This window comes from Nothobranchius furzeri, chromosome 2 (assembly GCF_043380555.1).
Source record: "Nothobranchius furzeri strain GRZ-AD chromosome 2, NfurGRZ-RIMD1, whole genome shotgun sequence".
NCBI classification, from domain to species: Eukaryota; Metazoa; Chordata; class Actinopteri; order Cyprinodontiformes; family Nothobranchiidae; genus Nothobranchius; species Nothobranchius furzeri.
Window position 1 is genome coordinate 24581354 of NC_091742.1, and position 23465 is coordinate 24604818.

The window sequence follows — 23465 nt, forward strand, 5'->3', positions numbered from 1 at the left end:
AGTTGTGTGTGTGTGTGTGTGTGTATATATATATATATATATATATATATATATATATATATATATATACTGCTGCATTGACCGCAGATAACTTCTGAGCAACATGGAACTACTGCTACTGCTGTCACAATCTGAGAGGAACCATTGCCATGTAGTTGTAAATCAACAGCAGGAAGTGATGCATCACGATATAAACACAGCTTCAAATTGGTTATCTTTCAATCTTAGACTAAATGAGGTACATAATGACATCCCCCCCTATAAATGCACTGTTATGCTGACAAGCCTTATAAAAGTCAAACAGGAAGCTGGGGTTAATTTTTTTAGATGGATTTGATATTAATAAAGAAGTCTGTTGATAAAGGGAGGACCTGTGCTATATAGTAAAAATGGCCACAAGGATGCAGCAGCCCAGATGTGCTCTAAAGTTTCATTTGTTATTTAAGAGATGTTAGATGTTTGAAATGAAAGATCAGATGAATAAGTAACATTTGTATTGGGCAGGATACATTTTCAACCGGTTGAAAGTATACTGCTGCATCATGTGTGTGTATTAAAAATCTATTGTAAAACATTTCCATTTTGAGATGCCCCAGCCATCTTTACATTTGCTTAAACAACTGTCCTGATTAAAAGCAAATTACTTGAATAGAGGTGGAAAAAAAATATTTCTACCGAGAATGCCGTCTAGTTACCTGCATCTCTCACGTTTGCCGCCAGTGGGCGCGCACACTTATTTATCGACCAATCAGAAGTCAGGTGACTGACAGCAGCCAATCACAGAGCGAGAACAGCTTGAACATCTTTTTGCCGTGGTGACCTCCGGGAGAGTTATCGTTTTGGTTGTGGAATTACCGAGAAGGGAGCTAGAGCGGCAAACGGTGGTAAAATGCCAAATAAACCTAAAAAAGATAAGGTGAGTTTTTGAGCTTCAAAGAGTTTATTTTGAAGCGATAGTAAACTTTGTACGAGTGAATATTAGTAAACTGAGCGTTTAGCTTGTAGTTCGGTGTGTCCCATTACATGAGCGGTTAGCCAAATACCAGTTATTCCGAGCTAACTGCTATCCTGCCAAAACAGCACTGGGAGTGTCGCGCTGTTTTGCTAATACACACCCGTAAACATGAACTGGACTGCGTTCACATGCTTTTCTGTTTTTTTATTTTATTTACTTTTTTGCTATAAGTGACAGGACATTTTATCTCAGCTAGTTGTCATAAAGCCCACGAGCTAAGGATAAGCTAACTGCTCAAACAAGGTCGGTTTCACAGGCATACAGTGTTTAACTTAGATTTGTGCAGAACAAAACTGGATAACTGTTTACTGACTTGATATGCCGATTTACCCGGGACAGCTAACACTGATGCTTATTTTCCTCCCCCAGGAGTCTCCCAAGCCTGGCAAAGTGGGAAAGGGAGGAGGACAGGAGAATTCAGAGAATGAGGTAAATCAGATCACTTCTCAAATATCTCTGGCAATAAGATATCACTGCATGAGATTAGTCTGGGCAATCAGTTTGTAACTCACATTTCGTGCAGATAAACTGGTGGATCTGAGTGCTTTGCTATTTCAGACCATATTTACCCACACGTACTCCTGATGCATATTCAACTTTTAAGAATCGATAGCACTAGAGACAGCATTTGCTTAAGTCCCACGTATTATAACTGGCCTGGTTTTATAGTAGACAAACCAGTAGCCAGATTGCTCTGGAACAGTCCACAGCTTCTGATGTAGCTACACTGAAATAAAGCAGCAGACACAGCTTACAGCTGCACATTTCAGCTAAAAACCAAACAAATTCGGTGCCCAGTTTACTCCAAATTTTGCCAACAGTACAGACATGATTCAGAATATTAAATGTTAATTCTTTAGAAAATTTGAATTTGTGTTGTATGAATATTTTGGGCTGCGCAGTGGTTAGAGCTATTGCCTTGCAGCAAGAAGGTCCTGGGTTCGCTTCCCGGCCTGGGATCTTTCTGCATGGAGTTTGCATGTTCTCACTGTGCATGCGTGGGTTCTCTCCGGGTACTCCAGCTTCCTCCCACAGTCCAAAAACATGACTGTTAGGTTGATTGGTCTGTCTAAATTGTCCTTAGGTGTGTGTGTGTGTGTGTGTGTGTGTGTGTGTGTGTGTGTGTGTGTGTGTGTGTGCATGATTGTTTGTCCTGTGTGTCTCTGTGTTGCCCTGCGATGGACTGGCTCTCTGTCCAGGGTGTACCCCGCCTGATTGCCCGTTGACCGCTGGAGATGGGCACCAGCCCCCCTCCCCCGTGACCTTGCATGTACAAAGCGGGTTCAGAAAATGGATGGATGAATATTTTGACAATATACTTTTCAGCATTAGTTTCCTGTAAATATCCGTTGAAATCGCACGTTGGTAGAAATACTTTTTTGTTCTGTTTAATTCAGAAATACAAGATTTTTATACATTTGATTCAATGTATTCTGTAAACGATTGCGTTGGAGGTGTTTTTATTTTATTTTATTTTTTCACGCATGAGGCTGCCGTCGTCAGTATCATTTTATGGACCTACTTTACTCAGAAGCTGTTGCATCAGTTTATTTTTACAGTAGTGGAGCTCAGACTTGCTCTCTGACATTTTCCTCAAATCTGAATTGGATCACATCTAGAAAAGAACCTTTGACCCATATTTCTAACTATTTGAAACGTTGCTGCTCAAGCACAAACATCCGTAGTCGGTCCTATTGTCACAAACTATGTTTTTATCAAATGCTTCAACTCTCCGTTTAGATTCAGAAGACTTGTCTTTTATGCAGTCATTTGACGGTCAGAGAAGAAATGCACAGCTTGTGTGAAATTCTCCTAAATATGATCATTGATTCATATTAGTCCTTGCCTAAATACTCAGTGGAAAAAGCAAAATAAAGCGGGTAGTTTCAGCTTCCACCTCTTACTGAGGTTTGTCTGCTAGCAGATCGATTAATGCACGAACCTGTGTCGTATTAAAATTTAGTGCTGCAGGCTTTTGTTATGTCACCCATCGTGGACTTTAACTAGATGCTTAACAGTAAACAGTGTTTATATAAGGTGTAGGAAGGCTTCGTTTGTGTTGTTGGGTTCAGAATCAATAAAATAAATGAGATGTTAATTAAGAAAACCACAGAAAACATCCTTCCTGTTTGGGTTTCAACTGGAAATCTTAATCCCAGTGTTTGTAGTGGATATAACTGTGCAGTTAATCAAATTGTGCACGTAATATTACTTTAATTGAAATGATTCAATCATGTTCTGCTTTTATTCCGCCATGCTTTTAAGTAGGGATGCACCGATACCGATACTGGTATCGCTATTGGTGCTGATACGATACCGATAGCAGTATCGGTATCTGTAAAAGTTAATCGATACCCGGAACCGATACCAACGCAGTTGCTTGAAAATGGCTTCACTGTAACTTGTCATTTCTGCTCACCTAATATTTTAGTTTTGTGATGATTTCTATTTATATATTTTACTTTTTATCTACCTCACAGTCTTTTCCTGTTGAAAGCAGAGAAGAAAATAAAATCTGTTTTCCAAATCATTGCATTTTTTGTGTGTGGTAGAAGTATCGGTATCGGCGAGTACTCAGATCCAGAGATCGGTATCGTATGGGTTTGGATAAAAGGGGTATCGTTGCATTCCTACTTTTAAGTGGTGTGCACTTCTCCTTCTAAAAGCTAAACTCACACATCTTCAGGTGGTGTTTAACGTTTCCTGTGATTTCGATACGCACTCAAAATAATCCCGGTTATTTTCTTTCTTTTTCAAACAGCCAAGTGGAGACATGGAATATAAGTTCATAAAACAAAGACTATCTCTGTTTTTCTTTTTCAAGTCCCCAAATATGTGACTTGGATGTTAATTAGTTTTTATTTCTAAAGAAGTTCCTAGGCTTGCTGTGTTGTTTACACTGCGTGGATCCAATGTGTGTCTCTCTCGTTTCTGCAGAGTTCTAACAGGAAAACGAGCAACTGTGTTCCTCCCACCACTCAGCTGCTAAAGGGGAAGCAGCCAGGTTCCCAGACACCTGTCAAAAAGGACAAGAGGCAGAGCTCCTCTCGCTTCAGCTTGAGGAACAACAGGGAGCTGCAGAAACTGCCAGCATGTAAAGGTACCTACCTGTGCACGTCATTATTAACTTATTCACTGCCATTGACGACTAAAGTCGTCATTTTTTATTTATTTTTCCCCCGTGTCCTGTCTGGCTGTGAAGTAAACAGAATTGATGTCTGAATGCTGGTGACAAGCCTTACAGATTTACTCTCAGGTGGAGCATCAAAGCGTCTGCTTTTAATGTCACGCCTGATACTTAAAACTTTATTGTTATTGTTTTTGAATGCTTTTTAATTCCAACCAGACACGGAGACAGAGGTGAAAGAGAAAGGAAGAGACAAAAGGAAGGGGGGGGGGGGGGTTCCACAAAAATAAACAATCAATGATAAACAAGAGTCTGCTTCTAGACCTGCAGAAAAGGGACAAACAGCAATACAACAGGAGCAACCTATCACTGCGTCAACTTGATGAAGAAATGTAAAATCAACATTGTTTTACTGAACAATCACACGATAATAAATCACAGTGTATTTAGTGCCAACCACAGCCTTAAGACATGTGTTGAATGTGCCCAAGTCCATACTTATGAGAGCACCATGTGAGCACCTGTGTGTGTACATGCGCTTGTTTATGTAAGGAGCGTCCAATAGAGAGTGTGAGGAGCCACAGATCTGCCCCCCAAAGATGTGTAGGAGATGGAAGGAGCTCCAAGCCCCAGAGATCCAGGAGCCTCCCCAGAGCGCAGGGACCCCAGAGAGACTGCGACCAGAAAAGCCCCTGCCCCCCTTGAGAGGCACAGAGGACGGTAGCCGGCAGAGTCTCTGGGGATATCAGCGGCAAGCCCACAGGCTCGCTCGCAGCCTCCCACCCCCTAGCCGGCTGAGCCCAGAACCCAGTGACCCGGGACCCAGGGGCGACCAGCCCCGCCGGGGACCCAACAGAGCCCAGGGACTCGGATCCCAACAGGCAGACGCCAAAAATCTTAAACCCCCTGACCCGGGAGCCGCGAACACTCAGGCAGACCAAGGCACCACACTCCACACCAGGTGTGGCAGCGGGAGGGGAGGCGAAGATGTATAGCAGCAAAAGACGTCGCAGGAGACGGGAGGAGTCAAAGGCCCCACCTGACATATAGAGTCATACACAGACACAGTCACACACTCCCTCCCTCATGCTCACACATACACACCCTATTCACTCTGGTCCCGGTACTGCTGCCCAAAGGGTACAACCATTACCGGTTCCCAGAGTTCGACCCTTTCTGCTGGGGTGCTGATGAGCAAGCTCCCCTGCCTAACGCCAAGCAAAGCGACCCACCACCCCAGAACCCAAACAAAATTGTCATTTTAAATCCAAACGTTCACTGCCAATGACGACTAAAGTCATCATTTGCATTTTTTTACTGTGTGGGCGGAACGAGCCCCCGCACCGTGAGAACAAACATGTCAGCTCTAAAGCCGATCTTCATCCGCATACGTCACACGTCACATGACCATGAAGCAGAACATCCATGTGTTAGGAGATCGTTTTGGGCCGCTGCTGTAAAAAAAGTGAGGCGCGAACCGGAAAAGCTTCTGCCGATCATAATTCAACAACGGATTATGAAAGAACGGATAACGCTCGAAACGCGCGGATTCTTCCTGATGTAAGAGGTGAGTCTCCACTTTGTTTTGGTTGTTTTGGCGTCGACGTCATCCTGGGGCGCAACGTTCTGTGACTCTTAAAACAGTAATAACGGTGAGAAACGCTGGCAGCGGAGGGCTTTACCGATCAGGAAACGGCTGGCAGCGAATGAGTTCAACAAAGCTGCAGGAGTGCATACATGCATTAACTGTAATCTGCAAAATTCTGTTTTTTATATCTATACCTGAAAGTTTTGTAACCCAGTAAATAATTTTCCTTTAGGCAGGTGCTTGTTTGTGTTGAATATGTAATCTTTGCTAAGCCGAGTGCAGCCCTTACCCAATCTACATGCATCCAGTTACATGGCTATTACTCTTTCTTTCCCCTCTTGCATGTTCACGATCATCCCTGCTGCATCATCCTGATTTTAATACTAAGCTCGGCGAGATATTATGCAATACAGGAAACAAACAGGACATACATGGCATGGATTTGGTGCTGGATTTAACCCAAGTGTCTATATTTAGTAGTAATCCAGTGATGAGGCTTGTGGTCTCTGTGCTTCTTAGTGGTGCCAGTGATAGAATAAAAACGTCTAACATTGCCATAAGGCCTGGGGACATGTTTTCTGTGCATGTTACCACTTATCTATGCATGAGTACACACAACTGTTCTGTCCCTTGTCCCTCACAATCCTTTAATAAATGATCTAACTTGTATGCAAAGAAAACAAACCGATTCAAGAGAGAGTGAGTCAGCAATTCATCACATCTGACCTTTTTGATTCTTTTATTTTCTGTTTGTGTGGCATCAGGCTCTCTCTGGTGCAGGGTATCCGCGGGTCCTTAAAAAGTTTCAAATTTGCTTTTCCAAATTTAAGGCCTCAAAAATCCTTAAAAATGACAAATAGTCCTTAAATAGAGTTTCCAAAGGTCTTAAATGACCAAAGACCCAATAAACTGGATTGTTTCATTTCTATAAAATTTTTTGTGAATTTCTTGTTAGCGTTTAGCATTTTTTGTGTACGATATTGGCGTAAGCGGAACCGTACACATTCAGTTGGTTGTGAAAGGGGGCTATTTTTAGATGAGCACATTAGCTGGTTAAGCTAGCGGGAGCTTGCACCATGGGGAAGTGCAAGTTTAATTGGCTAATCCCACGTTTGTGGCGTGGTTAGCACCGGTTCCAGGCAATAGCTGGAAATTATAGCTTAAATTTTATTTTTAAAAATAGCTCAAATTTGGTCTAAGTGGCCTTAAAAAAGGTCTGAAAATGTCTTAAATTTGGCTCCCTTAAACCTGCAGATACCATGTGGTGATTGTTGAAGAATCGGTGGCCTTAAAGTCACTCTTCAGGATTATTTTGTTTTTAAACCAACATTTTATTCAGTAATTTTGACAAGGAGTTGATTCATTGTGTTGGATGAAAAATTTATCTAGGATTAAAAGATCTAATTAAAAATGAAATAACAAACACTGAATTTTGGGTTAGTGCCGACATCAGTGGTCAGACGGCAGTTTGATGAATGGATGATGATCCAGTTATTAAGTACGGGTCGTTCACAGAGATTGGGTGATGTTTTTTTCAGGATTGTATGTTTCAGAGGTGATTACAGTTATTCCTGTTTTTGACAACATTTTAAAAGATTGTTTATCATGTTATTTTAAACCTTTCAGAGCAAGGATATATGATAAAATATTACATTTGGCAGTATGTCATTTGTTCTGAAATGCAGTGGGATGCGAACATTTAGGCAGCCTTGTTAATCTTCAGGATTTTCCTGTATAAATCGCTGGTTGTTATGATAAAAGATTTCAGTTATCTATATTAGGGCTGGACAATAATTCAATAACAATATATTTCTGTCAATAGACGTGTGGTTCAAAATGGATCAATGCAAACTTCAATGAAAGTTTCCTCTTTCTGTTATAGCCTATTGGATAGCTTTGTACTAGAGTCACTGCTTACACCCAACCAATAAAAACACAGACCCAAGCACGCTTCATCGCCAAGCCCTCCCCTCAAACCTAAACAGACAGTAAAGGGACTTAAAGAAGGTGTTGCAGCAAAGAGAGGTGGGAGAAATTGTCTCAAATAAATGGTTTCAGTACTTCATCAGTGTGGCGATATTTTCATTTTTATAAGTCTGATGAAAAACAAACAACTGTGTCGTTTGCAACAGAGAATCGATAAAAAACAAGTGTGGTAATGCAACCAACATGCTTTATCAAAAAGTAATGGGCTAAGATGGCCAGGGCTGCACTTCAAATAGCTGTCCCCTCGGTGCTGTCTCACAACACCAGTAAGCGTAAGAACCAAAAATGGAATTTGAAGACAAACACAGAAAGAACGTACAAAAGATGTTTAAAGCACAACGTCATTTCCGATGAGCCTTCACACTTCCCCTAAAGCTCAGTGTGAGCGTTAATAACATTCTTGAAAACATTATCCCAGAGTGGCCTACTAGATGTTATCACTGGTCCTGTCGAAACAGGCTCTTCGTTTGGCCTGTTTTCATTCCAGGCATGTTCTCCACCTTCCAATGGAAACATGTCCTTGTGTTTGTCCTGCAGAGTCAATGTTAGGGCCAGGCATCGAGGCCCAGCCTAAGTTTTTAGGTTTAGTTTGACATCACTCACCTTTCTTTCTTCTGTTCTGAAAGTCTCATATGCTTCTGTAATAGAATAGAATAGAATAGAATTAATTGATACCCACAGTGGGGAAATTCACTCCGCATATACATTAAGAGAATAGGAAAAAGTAGTACGGGATCTTGGTGTCATCAGGTTTTCGAAGATCAAACTATACAAGTATGTGCTTGCTTTTTTGTTTAGTTAAAAATGCTTAATTTAATTTTATTTTTTACATCATTTCAGATAAGGACATTAACCGTTTCTGTCTGTCTGTGTTCACGTTTTAAGTTGGAGTTTTCTTGCACGGGCTGTTGGTTTCACTGGGTTTGCTGCCACCTTCTGGTTAGAGCGTCTCATATTTGAGTTAACATCAGCTCTCATATTTTTATGCTTATTCATATCTCATATATTTTATTGTGATGATAGCTTTATGTTAATCTGAGTCCCAATTTGTTCCCCTCTTAAAGGGTGAAAAACAACCTTAATTTGTCCATTTTAGCATAAATTCAGTCAACAAGTATCAAAGAAAGGCCACATTGCTATTATACACCTGCTATAATTTTCATTTTCGGAAAGTAAAATACTATTTAAAAAGCTTTGCATAATAATATTAAAAAGTAAGTTAATATAATTTTAGTTTATGTTAAACTAATTCTAAATTGAACTTGTTTTCCTCTTTGCTTTGTAGGAATTCAACAATTCTAATAATGAAGCCTGAATTTTTTGTAATTTTTTTTGTTGCCAGTTTAAATACGGACAAGATGTTTGATAATCATGGATATTAATGACCATTCTTTGCTGTTTTTCTCTGTTCTTTGCGATGTGACTATCGCACATGCTGATATCGCAATGACAATAAATTGGCGATGTATTGTTCAGCCCCGTTAATAAGACTAGAATTCCTGACTAACTTCTGCTTCCAGAAACCGGAGCGCCAGAGTTTTTTTTTTCACGTTGAAAACGATTCATAAGGCATTCATTCATACTAGTCCACAGCACATTTAATAAAATTAAATGACTTCTTTAAAGTTGATGCACGTGTTAGTTGTCAAATCCAAGGTTTTAATTGGCCAAATTAAAATGATTTTTCTTTGCATCACATTGAAATGCCAAAACATGCCTTGATCACAATCCATTTAGATCACTGCAGTACATTTTATGTCAGCCTCAGTCAAAAGTAACTTTCCAGCCTCCAGTTGATTTTAAGAAAAGGACGTTACCCCAATTTTAGCATCTCTATACTGGCTTCCATTTAATCAATCAATCAATCAATCAATCAATCAATCAATCAAAGCTTTATTTATAAAGCACCTTCCGCAACCCTGTCAGGAAGCCCAAAGCGCTGAACATGGTTCAGTTGTAGGTAAATATATTGAATAAATCAACAATAAAAGCAATTCAAATTACAAAATAGATTAAACATTCTGGTACAAGACAAATGTGTAAAACAATGGATTGAGTGAACCAATGAAAGCTGTGAAATAAATTCAACATAAAAGAGGGCCAAAATCAAACATGTTCTGGAAACGCCAAGCGGAGGTGGTGTGTTTTTAGGTGACTCTTAAAGACTGGCAGAGATGGGGACAGCCTAACTGAGGGTGGCAACTATTAGTTTCGGGATAGAATTTAAAATTTTTTCATTTGATTTAAATGTCTTCAGGGCCTCACCCCGCAGTACCTGTTTGAGCTGCAGCAAGTGTGTGTTCTAGTGTCAGCAGATTATTTACTGTTAGTCCTCCCAAAAATGGAGACGAAGTCGAGAGGCGACTTCTAGGTTCATTCCTAAATCTGGAATGGTCTACCATTATCAGTCAGTCAGATTGAGCCTCTTCATGTGTTCTCATCGTGTTGGTTACCGTTACTCTGTTGCTTTTGTATTTGTTTAATATTTTTGTGGTTGTTTTAAAGTGCTTTATAAATAAAGGTGGAAGTAACGGAATGGAAATCCTGATTTCTGTCGCTGTATTTGCACCAAAGAATCAGGTATTCACATTCAGCTAAAACAACATGTGCTAGGCACCTGTCTGGACTAATACCGGCATAGTCGTGGATTTATAACAAGCCTGACCTTTCTGTGGCTATTTTATAAATCAACGGACTCACACAGATCTATATCCCCATATGCCGGCAACTATTTGGCATTTTTTGTCTTCTCCAAAACTTCGTAATAAAGACTCAAGGTCAGCACTCGTTAGACAGAGAGTTTTACTCAATTTTACTGTTTAATATAACTAAGTAGTTATTCCACAGATGTTGAGCTTTCCTACCAACATCGAGTGTCTGTTGTTCGTAGGTTTTTGCTCATCATTAATTCCGGCCTAATGGGCGATAAAATCGACTTGTTAAAAGTTTTAAGTACTCTCACTGGTGAAGTGGTTAAGCGTGTGTGTGGCTGTTTCTTTTGTCTTCATATCACCGTGTGCTGTGTGATCGATCAAGCAGAATCTAAAATAATCGTAACTACAGCACCTCCTACATGTTTTTTTGTATTAGCTTCAAACAACAGATCTGTTTTATGCATCGTTGCTTTTTCCTGTAAATATTATGGGATTAGAGAGATTGTTTTTGTGACATCACTACTAGTGCACATTAGGGATTGGTGACGGTTGCAGTGCAACGTTGCAGTGTCATGCTTCGACACGACCCTCCACTTCGTAAAGAGCAATAAATTCAGTTTTTAGTGAAAAAGCAGAGTTGCGTGGATGCAGTAGCTGCGTTTGTCTGTTTGTGGGTAGATTCTTGAATCGTGGACCTGCCCTCTTCCTGCAAAGGGTTTGGTCTCCAGTGCTGCCGACGTTGAACGCTGCTGACTGCTAGTGTACATCCTGTGTTGCTTGAAGTGAAACTTCCTGTTTCTCAGTCGCGCACACCTGGGCTCAGCCTGTGCGTCTGCAGGGCCTTCTGTTATGCAGATGGACACAAATGTGGCACCAAAACAACATTAAAGTTTTAGAAATGATCTTAACTTAAGCGTTCGAGTGTTTTAGTTTCTATTTTTTTTTTGAGTGTGATGGAAAATATAGTTTTAACATTTAATATTTTTTTTATTTAGCATTTTCTTTCCACAATATTAATTATATGACTTCTTAGGCTTCTGTAATTGTTTCTGCCCCAATCACAACAACTGGCCCTCCTCTTTTCCTTCAGTCCCAGCCAATCCCTTCCCTCTTGTTTGTTTATGCTGACGACCCACCCATGTGATGGTACTCAGCCAACCGGGTGGCTGCTGGGGGAGATGACATCACTAACTAGCTGGTTCCCTCCAGCAGCAGGGGAGCTTCATTTTCTGCTCAGAGTTGCTGTTAAAATGGAGTCTGGCTCCTCGCCTTAGCCTGGGCTTCCCTCTCCCCCCCTCCCCGGTCTTCTGCCTCAGCGCACTCATGTTGGCATGTACTAACCCAGCCAGGGACATGGTCACGGATACGCCGGGCTCTAACGGGCCTTTCCAGCCTGTGGCTCTAATGCATTTTCGAGGTGAGAACAGGAAATCTGCTCCTTCTGCTGTTCTGCATTTGTGTGTTTAAAGAAGGAAATGAGCAAAACTGTTGTCATGCAGCAGCTGCAAACTTGGATTTTATGGACAATTTTCATCACATGGCTTTAAAACACTGCAACGTTTAACATGTCAGAGTTGTTTCAGTCTGTTGTCATGGGATTGTTGTGTTTGTGCGCTGACTAGGAAGGGTTTGGTTCAACGCTGGTGAGGGACAGTGAGGGTAAATAATGAGTGATGGTTGTGTGCCTCCCCTCCCCCATCATTATATGTCATATGTAGGACGTGAGGTCAGCTTGTTGGCAGGTTGTCTGTTTATTTTGTGTCATTTGACATAAAAAAGTTTAAACAGAGTTTGTATTTGTAGTTTGTTTGTCATGCATGTGAAACACAAACGATCACTCTTCTCAGCTGTGTCTAGTTCTCTAATCACTGACAGGAAGTGATATTTAACTTCAGCCCTGTCATGACAGGCGTGTTACTGGACCGCATCACATAGCCTGTGTTCACCTTTACGTAGCATTTTTAAAACTAGATCGAACTTGTATCCTGCAGTAGACTGAGTCAGATGCAAGTGTCGTAGGTCGGAGCAGTCTGTGATCATAACTGACTTCCTGTGTGCACGCTGGAGACTTTAGAAGAGGAAAGGTTACATTCCCGTCCACGTAGAGACGTCAGTGTGTGAAGTCTGCAGCTGCACAGCATGTCTCTTAATATTTCAGGCCGGCTCTGAAACCCTAGTGCTGTTGTGTAACAGCAGAATGTGAGATGAACCCATGTTTAAGCTTTGAAGAAGTAAACACAAACCCTGGAGGTAGATCAGTCTTGTAAGAGCTTCTAAATACCCCCAAACCATCCATTAAATCACTGTTGGTACCATTAAAAAGGTCTAAATTACACTAAAGTAACCAGGTTTTAAATTTTACACAAAATCAGAAATAAGAGAGATACAATGAACATGTTTTATTGTTTTTGTCTCTCTTCAGAACTTAGCTTATTTTCTATAAGTAGAGTTTGGAAAACTTGCTTTAAGAGTTTTATATTCATCATGTTTATGAAACTCATTTTTTTGGTTTGCTTACATGAACTGAGACATAAACATAAACCTAAAGTTTTGTTTATTTCTAAGTCCTAGTAGAGTTTCCCACTGATATCTTCTGTGTTGCAATACAACATGAATCTATGTATTAACTCATTCACTGCCATTGACGACTAAAGTCGTCATTTTAAATCCAACCGTTCACTGCCAATGACGACTTAAGTCGTCATTTGCATTTTTTTACTGTTTGAGCATTGGAACGAGCCCCCGCGCTGAGAGAACAAACATCTCAGCCCTGAAGCCGATCTTCATCCGCATACGTCACAGATCACATGATCAGGAAGCAGACCATCCATGTGTTTGGAGATCGTTTTGGGACGTTCCTGTAAAAAAAGTGAGGCGCGAACCGGAGAAGCTTCTGCCGATCACAATTCGACAACGGATTATGAAAGAACGGATAACGCTCGAAACACACGGCTTCTTCCTGATGTTAGAGGTAAGTCTCCTCTTTGTTTAGGTTGTTTTGGCATCGACATCATGCTAGCGCGCAACGTTCTGTGACTCTTAAAAAACGGTAAAAACGGTGAGAAACGCTGGCAGCGAAGGCCGTTAGTGATCAGGAAACGGCTGGCAGTGAATGAGTTAAATGTATCTCTCAGGTTTTTTTTTTGTTAATTCCTGTTTAATATTAGAAAAACAAGGATTCTGTACCTAAACTTGTCTCACTTAAACTCTGCACAGAAACAGAAATCAGTTTAATCAAGTGTTTCCACGGATGTGGTTTCTAGAGCTCACGGGTGAACACTTGTGTTCTTTGTTGTGGTGATCTAGCCTAGTGAACGAGACCAAATTCTTGCTTTGCAAAGTTTGGTCCAGGAACGCTCCACTGGAACCTCTGCAGCTCCTAACAGCATTCTGGCTGGCCAATCACAGCTCTCTAGAGGGGTTTCAAACACATAAAGAGCTGTGATTGGTCCATAATGGTGGGCCAATCGTAGTGCTCTATCTGCTTAGTGAACAAATCACAGAGCTTTATCCACTTTGTCGGCCAATCAAGGCACTCCATATGCTTGGTGGGTGGGATGATGCAACAGAGTGAAACAAGATGGCGACAGCTCGTTTGAAACGGCTTTTACATCAATGTTGGACTATTAGAACTTGGGCTTCATCAGAATCAGGAGCAGACAGATGTATTTAAGTGCTTTTTTTTTTAGAAAGAAAAAAGATGTTTTCTACTTCTTCAACTGCGGACCGCCTCTTTTATCGATATGTCACATACCGAGTATGTCACATTCATTGTCCAGTAGCACGCGGAGATCATTTGAAAGACAACGGTAGAACCCGCCCCACAACCGAGAGCCGTCAATGGAGCGTTGTCAGACTAAATAATACATTTATTTAGTCTGGCTTGCCAGGCTAGTGGTGATCTGGATTCTAATAGATTTTTTTTACTTCACTTTGAACAGATTCTAACTTTTTTGTTGTTATTATTATTCTTTTCTAAGAATAGGGTTACAGGTAATGATGGATCATGTCATTTAGATTGTTGACGGCAATTAAATTATTGACCTTTTATTTAAAAATAATGATTGCATTTCTCCTTTTAGTTATATAACTTGTTTCTTTAACTTTTTTAAATAAATATTTAATTTCACAACAAGTAGGTGAATTATGAGTCTAAATTGATAAAATATTCAAAATTCTTTAGCTTATACGAAATATATTAAGTGAAAAAGTGATTTATTAGTTTATTTTTATTCTAACATTTCTAAATTTCTTGTGCTTTTCACAAAACCCAAATTATGAATTTTATTTAATGGTATTTCCAGGGCTGAATCGGCTCTTGGCTCAGGTTCTGGTGTTCTTACTGGTTATGGGTTACTAAACAGATTGCTACAAAAAGTAAAAAGTATTTTCTTCTGTAAAAAGATGGGATAAGAGATCTTTGTCATTGTCATTAAGATGGATCTCTCCGTATTTAAATATGAATGCTGATTTTTGTCTCCAGTCCAGGTTATTATTCATCCAGTTGATTCTGGCTGACGCGGTTCTTGGCTGCAGCTAATCAGCAGCATATGATTTCACTGTGAGAGTAGCAGTTACCCACATGCATCTCTGATTACCAGTGGTCACCCGTGGTCCAAAGTCCTGGCTGCCTGTGGTTGCCATGGTGACACATGGGACACAGGGAGCTTGCTAAGGGGACATTTACTCGTTAATGACAGACTGTAACGATCTGATTAATGCTGGCCCATGGACAGATTTTACATGGCACTAATCCCTGTGTTGGATGGAGATGAATTACCTTTCCTTTTGGTTTCACAGTGCTTGCTTCAGTGTGAGTCAGAACAACTGAGGATGATTTTTTATTATTTTTTAATTATTTATTTCATTTATTATTAAAATAGAAAAAAAACAATACTAACAATAAAATGAGGTTTCTCAAACCAAGACAATAAAAAGGGAACAGAAGGACAAAAACTTATGTTATCTGCCCCCTTTTAACTACAATGACATTTACACTGAAATAACAATAATTATAAATTAGCCTATTCAAAGTAATTGCTTGACTGGTTAGCTAACGAGTTCAATTTGTAAAGAAAAAAGAAAAAATTAATAGTGATAATAGTTCAAAAAGCAAAAGGATTTTTGCACAAATACCTATTCATACATATATACATTAAAGTGCATCGCATGCCCATATGGTTGCACATACTTCATCTATACATATACATGTAGACATACAAACGTATCCACTACATATACACATACACAAACATACATACATACATATGTATGGGGGGGCTGGTGCCAATCTACACCGGTCAATGGGCAATCAGGCGGGGTACACCCTGGACTGAGAGCCAGTGTCCATTGCAGGGCACAACACATACTTCTACGGAATATTTATTGATGTAAAAGCTGAATTGATGAGTGTCATACCAGATAGACAGCCCTTGTACACGGCCATCCACACAACTAATAAACCAATAATGTAGAGTTTGATGCTAACTTTTGATTTTAATAAGGGGGAACATGATTTGTAACCACTTCTCCTTTAAGGAAAATCACATTCAATTGTTAGAACTACAATTAAAGTTCAATACATGCATTGGTTTATTCTCTTCTGACATACTTCTGGTTACCCAGTGCAGTATGTACCAATTATGGTAATAGTATTGTATCTGGTTCCCCCAGAAAAGCTGAAGTTTATCTGTTTCCTGAAGACTCACTGTGTCATGATGGAGAAAGCACATTAATGCTACTTTAACATTTAAAACAAAGGCTAGACAATTCCACTTTGGCATGGAGTTGTTTGCTTTTTCTTGGCTTTATGCCTTTATTCTATGTGTTTTATTCAATTCAATGCAATTAAGTTTATTTTTATAGTGCCAGATCACAGCAAGAGTTCCAGTCATTATGCCAATTAGTCAAAGGTTTCCTATGTAAGAAAACCAAGCAGACTGCATAGAGTCACTGACTAGTGTGTCAGTGCCTTTACAGTGATACCCATAATAAAAACGTCCTTTTAACAGGAAGAAACTTCTAGTGGTACTTGGCTCTGTATGAGCAACCCCCATTGAGTCTCCCAATTCACTGGGGGGTTTGAGAAGACAGAGCAGATGCATGCACGTGTGTGCACACACACACACACAAAGTAATCTTTTTATGGCTGAATAGTCTTCTTCTGAGTGAATCTATAATAATTGAACAGGTTAGCGACTAGTAGCACATTCTATGTTAAAGAAAGTAAAATGTTAATATCAGGAGAGGGAGAATCTCAAGTGGTTAGCAGCAGTGTCAGCCGATGGCCCCCTCCAAGAGGCTATCGCAGCTCAGCAGAACACCAGTGTAGCTTCTTCTGGGGAGAAAAATATTTAGAGAACAAACAAAGATAACAATTTTAATACCAGGAAATAATGCAACTGGAGAGTAGTGGTGGAAGAAAGTAGCGGTGTTGAAAGTGGTCAGTATAGCCTCCAGTTGTCTAATACTAAAGCAGCAAAACTAAAGTGATAACTCCATATAACCTAGCCTCTTAGAAGAAGGCATGTGGGAGGCAGAGCCAGGGAGAACCATATTTACTGACTGTATTCCCCGCTGTACACTCCACCTTCCTCTACTTTGCCACTTGTCCACACCTGAGCTAATATCACTCAGAATTAAACATAAGCTCTACCAAAAACCTGTTTTAAGCCTAGTCTTTAAAAATAGACATGGTGTCTGCCTCACAGACTAATGACGCTTACACATTAGCGTTGGCGTGGGCCCATACGGTACCGAACTGCACCGGAATTTGGTTTCACACACAGGTCCGATTTGCGTTTTCGGTGCCGAGGCAACTCTTTTTCTCAGACTTTCTCCCCAGCGGTCAGACTGGGACCGAGGCAAAACTACGGACTGGTTGGCCGGCTGAAATTACAACCTACCGCCTCCGATCTGCGAGAAGAGTGAGCCAGCGGGGGGTTTCCCACATGCGCGATTCATTTTCATGCTGGATGCTGTTGAGTAAACTTCTGTCTGTAGTACGGAGCTGCCGATCCGGAGCTGCCGTTAAGTGTGGAAATGGGAGAAAAGAATAGCTCTGTGTGTGTGTGTGTGTGTGTGTGTGTGTGTGTGTGTGTGTGTGTGTGTGTGTGTGTGTGTGTGTGTGTGTGTGTGTGTGTGTGTGTGTGTGTGTGTGTGTGTGCGCGCGCTCCAATTCTCTGCATCGGAGCTCTTGCCCTGGCGAACAGAATTATTTTTATTTGATTAGTAATTCAGAAGTTAGGACCCGGAGAATCTAGAGGGAGAAATAATAACATCTGTGATTCTTTGTTGTGAGTTTCTTCAAAACTTCAGAAGTCTCTCTCATGTCCCATTTTCTGTCTCAGACATGCAGCTACCTCACTCTGCTCCACACTAGTGTTGTCAAAAAAATCGATACGTAGATATAAATCGATGCTAAAAGTGGTATCTAAATTAGATATTCCATCCCTGTGGTATCGATATTATGGACTGTTATACACAGCCTTCTTCAAGTACACCGACACGCACGACAGCCAGACGCCGTAAAGCAGCCTCCGCCTCCCAGACAAACAGAAGAAGACGCCGCATGGCTACATTGCAATTTCCCACGCGAGTTGTCTCCAATCCAAGTTTTGTCTGCCAAATAAATAAACAAAAACATAAACAGCGAATTTGGGAGGCGCTTCACAGCCCAACTTAATTAGCATACCAAGTCCGACACGTAGTTGTATATTCACGCTTATGTGCTTAAAGGAAACTCCCGTTTATTGCAACCCGGACTTAATTTCTAGCATGCAGTACGTTTGTTTACTCACGCTGACAACTTTGGTGCTACTTGGTTTCCCCGGGGTATTTAGATCCATCGGCGAATCGCCGTCAGTGTGTATCCATATAATGGGTGCGGACGGGCACCCATGGTGCAGCCTCGAAATAAGACATTATCTGCACCAAAACACATCTTCATGTCGAAAGGTTTTGTTAGGAATCATTAACATGATTCCCTGTTCGTTTGGAGCGGGTCTAGGATTTCTAGGCGTAAACAGACTAGCTGCGGCTAATTAACCGGCGCTTTTAATGACGTCACTGCCGTGCGCCAGTCTGTTTTTATTAAGACTACCGGTAGATGTACCTTTGTCCTACTGTGGAGAAATTCGTTTTCTCCCTTTATTGACCAGCAGAGTTGTTCAAAAGTACAGAACAAAACATGTGGCATTACATCTTATGACAAAAATGCACCTTAAACAGAGTTTAAGCAGCAAAATATCACTCATATCATAGTGTATATATAGTGAGACAATTCATGATTTAAAGTGTTAACTTTCGCCAGTTTTTGTATGCACGCTTTAAAAAATGCTGATACTTGAAAGGTTTAAGCAATTTATACACTTAATTCTTAACATTTAATTTTTGCATTATAAATTGAGGAATGTTATTTTTTGAATAAACTTGTTCAATAAATTGGTGTTTTTAAATAGTATTGAAATCGAGTATCGAGTTTTTTTTCAAGTATCGAATCGAGTTTGAAATTTCAGTATCGTGACAACCCCACTCCACACATACTAGCCACCGACTCAAATGCACGTAAACAAAAGCTCTGATATTAAAATACATCCAGCTGATGTGAAGCAAGCAGAAAAAAAACTTACAGGTAGATGAACGCAGACTCCTGCCCGCAGACAAACACCAGCCTGTCGTCTCCATGGCTGCAAGGTAGAGTGACAGCAGGGACAACCAATCACACGTTAGTATGATGCGGCAGAGCCAATCAGTGAACTTGAAGGCGGGTCTAAGGGAAAATAGGCTTCAGCTTGAGGCGGCTACCTCTGCATGGTCCTAGTGCCGGATATGTATCACAGTATAACAGTTTTGAATGGTAAAATCTGACGAAAGACCGGAAAAAGGGCACTTTAAGCACTTCGGACAAAAGGGGCAGGTGCTCAAGCACCCTCCGCCCCCCCTGCACGTGCCTGTTTGGGAGGATGCTGATCATTTTGTTTCTAATAATCAGTTTCATTCGTGAAGAATCCCGTAAAGATGCTGTAAATGTCAATTTCTTTGAGAATTTTTTAATGTGTGCAGCCACACAATAGAGATCTGTTTAATTTGTATGTGGTGTCATTGTTTCAAAATCTCGAGCAATATTTATTCATTCTGTAAATTATTTTAAATCTAAAAGGCAAACAGGTGTGGCTCCATCCTCCCCAGGTCTAATTTAGAGCCTCTGCATCATTGATGACTGTCTTTGAAATGCAAAATATTTTATTTAACATTTGATTTTCTGCAATATTAATAGAGCTGCATGCAAGTCATTACCTCCTCGACTGTACTGAGAACACACAAACACACAAACTTTATTAAAACAATAAATATTAATTAGCAGGGGACAGTATATCTTATTTAGTCGGTTATTGAATTAACACTATTGTCTTTGTTTGCTTCTGTTTCTTTTCTTTTGATAAAAATAAAAACCTCGTCTAAGATGTGATACCTGTTGGTTTGACCCTTCTCTCTGTTTCTGCTTCGTAGACGTTCCCCTTGCAGAGCAGGAGAAGCTGTTCATCCAGAAGCTGCGCCAGTGCTGCGTCCTCTTTGATTTTGTCTCAGACCCTCTGAGTGACCTAAAATGGAAGGAGGTGAAACGATCCGCCTTGAGCGAGATGGTGGAGTACATCACCCACAACAGGAATGTCATCACTGAACCTATCTACCCAGAAGTGGTTCATATGGTCAGTGTTAAAGCGCTTGTTCTCTGACCTAAACCCGTTTTGTTTGATCTTCTTTTCCTCAAATATACATTCAGCTAAACTTCACTTCACTTAAATCTTGCATCAATATAATCCCTCAGATTGGCTGCGTCTCTTATTTTCAGTTTTAAGTTCAGTTGGATTCTTGTTGAAAGAGTTTTTTTTTAGAGCACAAACGTAGAAAAACGTCTTTTAAGCATTTATTCTTTGAACGAGACTCTGGTGAGACATCAGTATGAGCTCCGTTTCTGTTTTCTAACTAAAGGTTTACATCTACAGTTATTTGAAAGCATGTTTACAAGAAACATTCAGATGGACATAAAAAAACTGAATGTCTCATCATTTCTGAATCGATGACGTCAATTTGGTGAGACAAATATTTGTAGTCATTTACGGCATTTCACACATAACCTAGGGGCTGCATGACTTAATTTTAAAGTCGACAGTCAAGTCATGAAAATCGAGTCGACTTTGACTAGTCGTTGATGACGTCATACACCTGAAGCGGGGGTTGGTTGGTTCGCTGGAGTTTTTGACAATTAAAATTGCGCCCACATTTTCAAAGTTAAACACATTTCTTTTAACAACGGTAGTTTCTGCTTCAGCCCTCTCCCCCCCTCCCCCTGCACAGCAGCTGCAAACTCACTGATGCGCCTGCAGCCTCTCAGAGTTCCTGCTGCTCTAAACATTAAAATAATTATTTCATTTTCTGTTCCTCACTTCTGATTACCTTCAGTTGTGTCTGTTTGTTGCAACCACCAGGTACAAAAACTAACTTGTTTTTATTTGACTATTTTTCTGTCCTGCTTATTATCTTCCTGCATCTCCTCCCAATCCTAAAGAGAAACTGCTACCTGGGTTCATATATATTCACCTCATGAGGTACCTTTGAACTGCAGTTCTAAAAGATCTACCGACCGCAAAAACAGCGGAGTGCGCGCCGGCTGCACCGGTGAGGTGCGTCACCGGAGGACAAAACAGGTGATGCGCCCCGGTCCACAGCAGCGAAAAGCATCAGGCACAAATAAAAGACAGAAAACATAAAAGGAAATGAGCCGACATGAACGATCGCATGTTATATTAGTTTCTGAGGTGGCGACACCTGATTGGATAATGTTACTGTGGCCGTGCTCAGGACGCAGATGTCTGGAGCGCGTCAACGATCAGAGCTTTTCATGCGCAAGCTGGTTAAGGGTTAGGATGGGGTGAGGGGAAGGTTAGATTGCAAGAGGGTAAAGGTCACAATTTGGTTAAATGTCCGTTTTACGGCGGGTGTCAGTACCGACGCTCTGGCACAGCGCGTCGCCTGCTGACGCGCTGGGGCTCGTCACCTGCTGGAGGACTGCATCTTGTTGGTCATTATCATGTGACAGCGACTAGTCGATGACGGGCATAAAAAGTCACTACAGACCAGTGAAGTCGACTAGTCGACCAGTTGACTAGTTCATACAACCCCTAACATTACCTAGAAAAAGTTTTGTCACCTGTCGAACATAAGCACTTTCTTGGCATCAAAATGTCTTTAAAACTAACAAACATAAAATGTGAAATCCATGGCACAAATTAAACAGGATCAGAAATAACTTTTATCCATTCATTATTTGGGCAGTTGGGGACCCATGGTCCAGAAGTGGATGGGCGTGACTTAGAGTCCCTATTAGGGCTGCACAATATATCGCAAATATATCGTTATCATGATATCAGCATGCACAATATGCATATCGCAATGAATGGTCTACTCAAATGTTTGCTACACATAATGCATTCTGTCAATCGAACGGAATCATGATGTTTTTTAACTAATCAAATACAGCAAGACTCATTCTGAGGACCTGGAAAAGTCCCCACAAGCCCAAGACTGCGGACTGGGTTAAACTCATGACAGAGACTCCCTCATTTGAATGCCTGATTGGAAAAATAAGGAATGCCCAAACAAAAACAAAACAAGTGTGGAGTCATTTTCTGCTGTATAAAAGATCACATGATGGTCTTTCTTCTGTATGATGATGTTATTCACTTATTTAATTATCTGCTTATTTTAATTCTGCTTATTTCCTTTTTATTTATTAATTTTATATATATATTTTTTTCTCTTCCCCTGCTCGTGCATTTAATTTAGGCCAGGGTTATGGTTATGTTACATGGTGATGTGTTTGGGTTTGAATATAAAAGGTAAAAATCAATAATAATTTGAATGACAAAAAAAAAAAAAATCAAATAGAGCTCTTCACTCGTTTGGCAAATCAGATGGGTTCTCATAGGTTGGATGCCCACCCCCGAGGTGGACGGCACTTAATTTGGATGGTTAGCAAACACCTGAGTTAGCTTTGTTCTGCTCTTTCTGCTGACTCTGCTTTTCCCAGGATCCACTGATTGCCTTTTCTTTTTTATTTTCTTTTTAATTTTTATGATTTTTTTTGTTATTTGTTTATTTCTTTGTTTTTGATCATTTTTCTTCCTGAGTTAAGTTTTTATTTATCGCAAGTAATATCGTCATCGCAATATTAGTCACTGTTATCGCGTATCGCAGGTTTTCCTAATATCGTGCAGCCCTAGTCCCTATAGTTGTTAGGAAACTAGTTAGCCTAGTGAACTAGACCAAATTCTTGCTTTGCAAAGTTTGCAAAGTTTAAATAATACATCTATTTAGTCTGGCTTGCCAGACTAGAAACTAGTAGGCACATCATCACCCTCAAAATGGTCACGTTGTGACATTATTGCCACCAGACGCTTATCAAAACAACTTGTGTTAATTATTCAAATATGAATAATTTGACATTTCTTTGAATATTTTAAAACCACTCGTACTGCGTTTACATAAAATGCTTCCTTCAGATGGTCTGGTGTGGATGTTTTCATGTTATCAAATTTGTTTTTTCCAAGCCAAATTAAACAGCCTTTGATGTGAATCAAAGCCCTGCCTCAGTGCCACATGTATTGTAAACTACAGATGGTCAATGTGCAAATAGCCCTCTCTCCACCTTGTTGAAGCTCCATTTGATCAGTGCAACTGAAAATTCAACGGAGCTGCCAAATCAGCATAGATATGTTCTCTTATTCCTGTCAGCCCCCTTTCTCCGAGCCCCTTAAAGACGAGGACTCTTTGAAGTCCTCTAATGGCTTTTATCATCAAAGTGTGGAGACTGACATGACAAACTCCTCAACGCCAATGGAGAGTGTATTCTTACGTTAACACCGCTCAAATGTCCCTCTGACAGCGGACCATGTATGACATGGGCTGCATGGTGGTGCAGTTGTTAGCACTGTTGCCTCGCAGCACGAAGGTTGCAGGTTCGAAACTCGGCTGCAGCCTTTCTGCGTGGAGTTGCGTGTTCTCTCCATGCATGTGTGGGTTTCCTCCGGGTAC

The 23465-nt window shown here is 40.5% G+C and overlaps 1 protein-coding gene across 2 annotated transcripts in view; it reads left to right on the forward strand.

Annotated features, from left to right (window-relative positions):
• Nucleotides 1–790: 790 nt before the first annotated feature.
• ppp2r5cb (protein phosphatase 2, regulatory subunit B', gamma b) overlaps nt 791–23465 on the forward strand; it is a 34208-nt gene continuing 11533 nt past the window's right edge. The window contains exons 1-4 of one of the 2 annotated variants that reach the window (XM_054748454.2): nt 791–916; nt 1385–1444; nt 3953–4115; nt 19881–20080. In XM_054748454.2, the coding sequence (XP_054604429.2) occupies nt 890–916; nt 1385–1444; nt 3953–4115; nt 19881–20080 (450 nt within the window). In that variant the 5' untranslated portion in view covers nt 791–889. Of the gene's footprint in view, nt 917–1384; nt 1445–3952; nt 4116–11486; nt 11788–19880; nt 20081–23465 lie in introns of those variants that run through there. The other variant, XM_054748455.2, reaches the window with a different exon arrangement.